The sequence below is a fragment of the Egretta garzetta genome, unplaced genomic scaffold, assembly GCF_000687185.1.
Source record: "Egretta garzetta isolate BGI_Z169 unplaced genomic scaffold, ASM68718v1 scaffold452, whole genome shotgun sequence".
NCBI classification, from domain to species: domain Eukaryota; kingdom Metazoa; phylum Chordata; class Aves; order Pelecaniformes; family Ardeidae; genus Egretta; species Egretta garzetta.
Genome location: NW_009258796.1, coordinates 48,022 through 54,201, shown reverse-complemented (window position 1 = coordinate 54,201; position 6,180 = coordinate 48,022). Strand labels below are relative to the sequence as shown.

General features: G+C 45.3%; 1 protein-coding gene across 4 annotated transcripts in view; it reads left to right on the top strand.

The window, feature by feature from the left end:
* The window catches only part of GLYR1 (glyoxylate reductase 1 homolog), a 25,541-nt gene extending 21,006 nt beyond the window's left edge, over nucleotides 1–4,535 (top strand). For all 4 annotated transcript variants that reach the window (XM_035889351.1, XM_035889350.1, XM_035889349.1 and 1 more), the window contains 4 exons: nucleotides 55–217; nucleotides 642–821; nucleotides 1,322–1,446; nucleotides 1,803–4,535. In XM_035889351.1, the coding sequence (XP_035745244.1) occupies nucleotides 55–217; nucleotides 642–821; nucleotides 1,322–1,446; nucleotides 1,803–1,877 (543 nt within the window). In that variant the 3' untranslated portion in view covers nucleotides 1,878–4,535. The remainder of the gene's footprint in view (nucleotides 1–54; nucleotides 218–641; nucleotides 822–1,321; nucleotides 1,447–1,802) is intronic.
* Nucleotides 4,536–6,180: the final 1,645 nt, after the last annotated feature.

The window sequence follows — 6,180 nt, the reverse complement described above, 5'->3', positions numbered from 1 at the left end:
TAAACAGTGTTCTTGCTATTCATGCACAGCTAACCAGAGGTGCTCTTTTTCCAGGTGATAGTGTCCCGGGGTGGTCGCTTTTTGGAAGCACCAGTCTCAGGAAATCAGCAGCTATCTAATGATGGGATGCTTGTGATCCTGGCAGCTGGCGACAGGGGTTTATATGAGGACTGCAGTAGCTGTTTCCAAGCGATGGGGAAGACCTCTTTTTTTCTAGGTAATTGAAACACGAAGGGCCTGATAGCAGTTTCTTAGTCAGTGCAAGGACTGGGACTTCCAGCAAGGAGTCTGAGAGGCATATGTGTCATCTGTTTCTTGTCTTCTTGGGCAGTATGGGAAACTGGCCCGCTCCTCTGGAACTTGGCCAATTTCAGAGCCTCCAGCCTAAGTTTTCTTTTTTGAATACTGGCTCATGTTGGAGGATCCATAATGCTTTTTATTTTACATCATACTTAGTTATGATTTCTCCCTTCCTTTGAGTGCTTGGAAAACGGGTAAGTTTTCTGAATTCTTTCAGGGGAAGGGAGAGTTACCAAGTGCTTGATATGAAGAGTCTAGTAGTGTTAATACTGTGTGGGATGGGGGAGCAAGGCTGCTGTATCTTTTCTGGAGGAATGCCCAATGGTGTGTCTCGCTCCCAGGTGAAGTAGGCAATGCTGCCAAGATGATGCTGATTGTGAACATGGTCCAAGGCAGCTTCATGGCAACGATAGCAGAAGGACTGACTTTGGCTCAAGTGACTGGCCAGTCCCAACAGACCCTTCTGGATATCCTCAATCAGGGACAACTTGCCAGCATCTTCCTGGACCAGAAGTGCCAAAGTAAAGTTCTCTTACATTGTTTTATTATAGGACATTTACCGCAACCTAGCAGCATTTCAGATAATGGCAGAAGGGAGAAAATAACCATTCCATCTTCATCAGCCTGGGATTCTGGGTATTTTAAGCATTCTGGAAATGAAAAGCTGAGTTCCGTTCCTTCCCCTTCATAGCCAGGGCTTCTGAGAATCCACCCCAAGCTCTGCATTGTCTACAGCCTGCTTAGGACGTGAGTTCACAGTGAGCATTTCGTTGGGCCAGGGTAATAAGTGAAATGGAGGGCAAGCTGCTTAGAAATCTGAGCTCATTTTGTCAGTGGGCAGTAGTGACATTATCTGCTGTGGCCAGATGAAGATAGAGGGCAGAGAAACCGAAGAGCTAAAAGCAGTGTTCCTGGTGATCAGCATGGGAAAGGGAAGTTTGGTGTTGAATTGCGTGCCGTTGCAGCATGGGCTTGATTTACTTTGGTCATGCTTATTTTTTGCATACGTTCCTCTCAACAGATATCTTGCAAGGAAACTTTAAACCTGATTTCTACCTGAAATACATACAGAAGGATCTTAGGTTAGCTATTGCACTGGGAGATTCTGTCAACCACCCAACTCCAATGGCAGCTGCTGCCAACGAGGTAAGAGCTGTTCAGTGTTCAGATGTGTTACTCAGCATTTCTTCAGTAGAGCCATTTGTCAACAAGAGACAAAAATCTAAGAATTACATCATCTCTAAGACAAGAGAATAGCGATTAAAATACAGTTTTACTAGGATGGAATTGGATTTGTTTTGATTGTAGAAGCCTTTAGAATGTCACATCAGTAAACACAGATGGCCCAAACAAGACCTGATGTGTTCTGATCTGCGCTGTTCTAATTACTTGACATATTATGCAGTTCTTTAGTTTGCAATGGTCGGCAAAGTCATTTTTCTGCTGGGGAAGGGCTTCGTACAAGAGCAGGCACTGATCCTTTTCTAATCTCTCTTCTCTAGGTCTATAAACGAGCAAAAGCATTGGACCAATCAGACAACGACATGTCTGCAGTGTACAGGGCCTACATCCACTAGGCTGCACCATTCTTACTGTTAATACTATGATTATTGATTAATACTATGATACTGGGTTTTAACTCTGGACCAGTCCATCTCTGTCTCTCCATTTCCTTTTATACACAGACTTTTGTGATCTGCCACGGAGGCAGCTGCTGCGGTGAGCCTTCCCCTGGTGGCAGAAGGGGGGGAGGAGGGGGCTCGGATTGTTGCAGTCTAATTAGAGAAATCCATGCCATGCACTGACAGTCGTGGAACAGAACAGTGGCGGCTTGTTCAGAAGCTCTGAGGCAACTCTGCCAGAAATCTGCTTGGCTGCTTTTATTTTCCTCTTTGTATGCTTGTCCAAGATGCTGTTTCTAATGGTCCCTTTTCTCCTTTGCTGTGAAATAATGTGTGTGTTGGACTCTTTGCATCAAGGGGACAGGTGACATACATCCCATCTACCTGTGAATATCATTAAAGTCCTTGGTCCCAAGTAAGGTGAGGAGCATTCCTGTTAATTGGCCACTGTTAGAGATCAAAGCACCTCCCATGGAGGAGAATGGCAGTTCTGGAAGGTAAAGGGGTTGCATGCAACACTGTCCTGATTCTGTTTCTTTTTAAACTTCTGCCTCCCCAGCACCTTGATGGAGAGGAATTCCTTGTACTGTTAAGAACAACAGATTGCATCCATGTCTTCCCCTGTACAGTCAACTGTAGCTTAGGGAACACAAACATTACTGAAAACAAGAGAATGCCAGTGTACATGAGCCTCCTAAAAGGCTAATCACAGCTGCCCATCCCACAAACAGCACTGGAGATCAACGTGTTTGCATAGAAAACTGCAAGAGAAACTTAGAGCTTGAAACTGGGCCAGAGGTATTTTATTTGGGAAGGAGCAAACCTTAGGGTTGCTCCTGGCCTTAGCTTATGTTGCTTTACTACTTGCTTTTTTTTTTTTTTAACCCTTGTAGTCAATAATTGCAAAGGATTGTAGCAGTGTCACAAGCAGAGTGGTGAGTCTGAAAGGGGCGAGAAGAATGATCGTAGAGCCAAGAGATTGAGAATCCTGAGCTGCTTTCCATGCACGCTCGCTCTCTCTGGCCTTTGCATGGTCATTATATCTGTCAGCCTGTTTGCCCATCTTTAAAAGGTGGGTGATGATTACCTACCTCACAGGGATATTTTTGTGTACTGATTAGTGATCTTCATACACGTCAGATTTTCCATACATGTTCTTCATGTTACTACTTTGGGTGCAACAATAGCACACACAGCACGAGACTTTTCCCTGTACCTGTGACTCTGCTTGCGGCCAGATACCAACTTCTGGAAAGGCTAGTAAATAAAATGGGAGGCTACGACATCCGCTGAGCTTTAGTCTAGAAACTTGGGACTGGAACTGCAGATGCCAAGGCGAGAGAGCAGAGATGCTCTCGGTGTTGGTGGCAGAGCAACCCAGAGTCCAAAGGATGCCTGTCTCTCTAAAAATGCACAGTATGGGGTTGGGGTTTTATTTTATTTTAATTGTTCTCAGTATTAGCCTTTTAGGAGGGTTCTTGCATTTTAGAGTTGAGAGTTAATAAAATGCCAGTAAGAAAATTTATTGGCCAAAATCACTTCTCAGTGGCACAATCTCCTCCCTTGGGTTGGGATTCTGAAAGGAAAGAAAGCAAATTCAAATTAGATCATGTTCCTTTAAATCTGTGAGGTGTGCCCCTCCCACCATCTTATTTTTCTAGGAACTTAATGGCTGGGTTTGGAAATTTTCCTGTGGGCTAGGATTTCTTACCAATCTTGCTTTGTGCAGCATGTGCGTATGGTTCAGGGGCGCCTTATTAAGAAAGTATCAGATACTCATTACAAATCATGACATCTAACGCCTAATGCTGTAAATGTTACTTTGTTGAATATTTCATCTCCTGTGATCACTATCATTTGTGGGCTAATACTGTGTTATGCATTATGTCCAGTGGTCGACATCTAGTAATAGATCTGTTAGACATCACTTTGCCCGTCTGTCAGTGGTATGCGTGAACAATACTAGTTATACACACATGTTTCTTTGGTAGTGCAACTGTCATCCTGCATGTAGATACTCATATTAAAGGCACATATAACTACCCAGGATACCCAGCCATTAGCTTGCTTTTGACACACGTGCACTTCCCCCATGGAGAACTCTTCAGCTATTAGTGTCAGAAGTCCTTGGTTAAACATGCCGCAGTTAAGAAATCACTTACATGAATTGTGTATTGAGGGCATCTGGGGGAAATTGTGGGTTTGGGGGGCAGGAGATGAGACCACAGGTTTTAGAGTGCAAGAAATCTTTTAGAAGAAGGAGGTACTGTCTTGGGTCCGGTTGAGAGTGTAGCTGCTGAGCTGGAGCAGCGGCGTCCCCACCCTGTCCTCGTGGCAGTCCCTTGGGCCGGAGCGAAGGTGAATGGGTCTGAGCAAAGGTAATGGAGGATCTCCCTCTTTTGTGCTTTGTGGTGCCTCGACAGAGTGAGAATACAAAAGGAGCTCTGAAGTCCTGTGGTGTGTATTTCATAGTGAATTCAAAGAACCATATTTGCGAGAGGGAGGGGAGGGCCACTCCCTAAGCAACTCACTGCTGCAGGTTTTGTTTTCCAGAAATACTGTAGTTCTCACAATGGAGATTGTTATTTATGTGGGAGTGGCAGGTGCAGACCAGTTCAACACTGTAATTTATCCTGGGAAAGTCTGACTGCAGCTTTCTGGCAAGGTAGGTGGATGTGGAGTGGCTGGAGGGTGCGGTGCTGCCCAGCCCAGGTACAATCGCAGATAGGCCAGGGAGGAGCAGAAGGAGACCCAGAGCTCTGAAGTGGATGTGGCGTTAGGAGGAGGGATGGAAATGGTGAGAACCAGACTGTTTCAGATGCCATTTGAGATTGACTCGTTGTCAGTCTCGCTTGGATTCTTGTATTTATGTCTGTAGCCTCTGAACGCGGATCTTAAATCTGTTCCTAGGCCTGAGATTTGGGGGAGGGGAGGGGGGGAAGCTGTGGATTGAGAGATGCTCTAATAAAACTGGCTAGTCAATGTTGTCTTAATATTGTTGACAATTCTGTAAAGTTCCTTTTTATGAAGATTTCTGTTTTAGCAATTTGCTTTTTTTGACTCCCTCCTTTTTCAAGAGAAAATGTGACACTTGTGAAAAGCTTGTGAGAAGCAGTTTCTTTTTTCCTCAATGATAGATCCTATAGTTAATTAAGGTTGTGAATTTTTATTTTTTTGCCTTGTTTTTAATTAACGTTTGTCATTCAGAATAGGATGTGTGAAAATGTTTAAATGGCAAAACAAAAGGATTTTTTTGTGCAATTAACAAAGCTACTGGCAAAAAGAATAAAACCTTTCTTGGTAACTCCATGTTCTTGTGGCAGTTTCTAAAGCTTATCAAACCTGTATTGTGGCATTAAAGAAATGCATGTGTTCCTCAGAACGTTCAGAAATCAGAGTCGCTGCAGAACAGCAGTGTGCTTCAGAGCATTTTGGTCACTGCAGAAGCCTGGTCTTGTTAGTAAGGCCTTACAAAGGATGAATTTGGGTAAATCCCAGCTTCCGCATGCAGAGGGCTGCATGCATCTGGACTGAGAGGAGGATGAAGGCTTAGTTTTAAAGCAAAGAATGCTAAGAGACGGGAGGTCCAGGAATTTTCCGGTGTTGATGACTTCTGTGTTGTCTGAGCATTGGGAGCCGCTGGCCCAGTTGCTCGCTCTGGGGTATCCTTCTTGCCAGCGTTGGGGGCTTTTTGAGCGCTGACTCGGCAGCGAGTGGGGTTTTCCTAGACAAGATCCCTTAAGTGAGGTGTTTGCAAGCGCCAGAATATTGCGTTGTGATGATCCAGGCACCCTTGGCTGTCGAATGGCAGTAGGTGTTCATGCACAAAGGCAGAATGGTACTGATCAGTTGAAATCAGTAATGGTACTGAAAATTAATTAATGGTACTGATTAGTTAAAATGAATTACAGGTGCTGAAGTAAGGAGAAACTCAGTTTTAGCAGTGTGATTTTAAAAGCAATGCAGGCAGTGCCGGAGCACGGCCGCCGAGTCAGAGCTGTGCTGGCAGCGGAGGCTTTCCCTGCCCCGCGCTCCTGGGCCCTGGGCGCCGCTGCCTGCCTGGCGCCTCTCTGCTGCAGCTCCTCCCGTGCGAAAAGGAACCCACCGCCTGCAGCGCCAACACTTCAATGCCACTATAAATTTATTTCGATTTCAAAATTTTGGGAAGAAACTGGTGCGCCGTGCACATCTTCGCCCGCTCGTCGGCGCTACTGCACGGTGCGCGGTTCCCTCGCGGCCCCTTCGCAGCCGCGCAGCG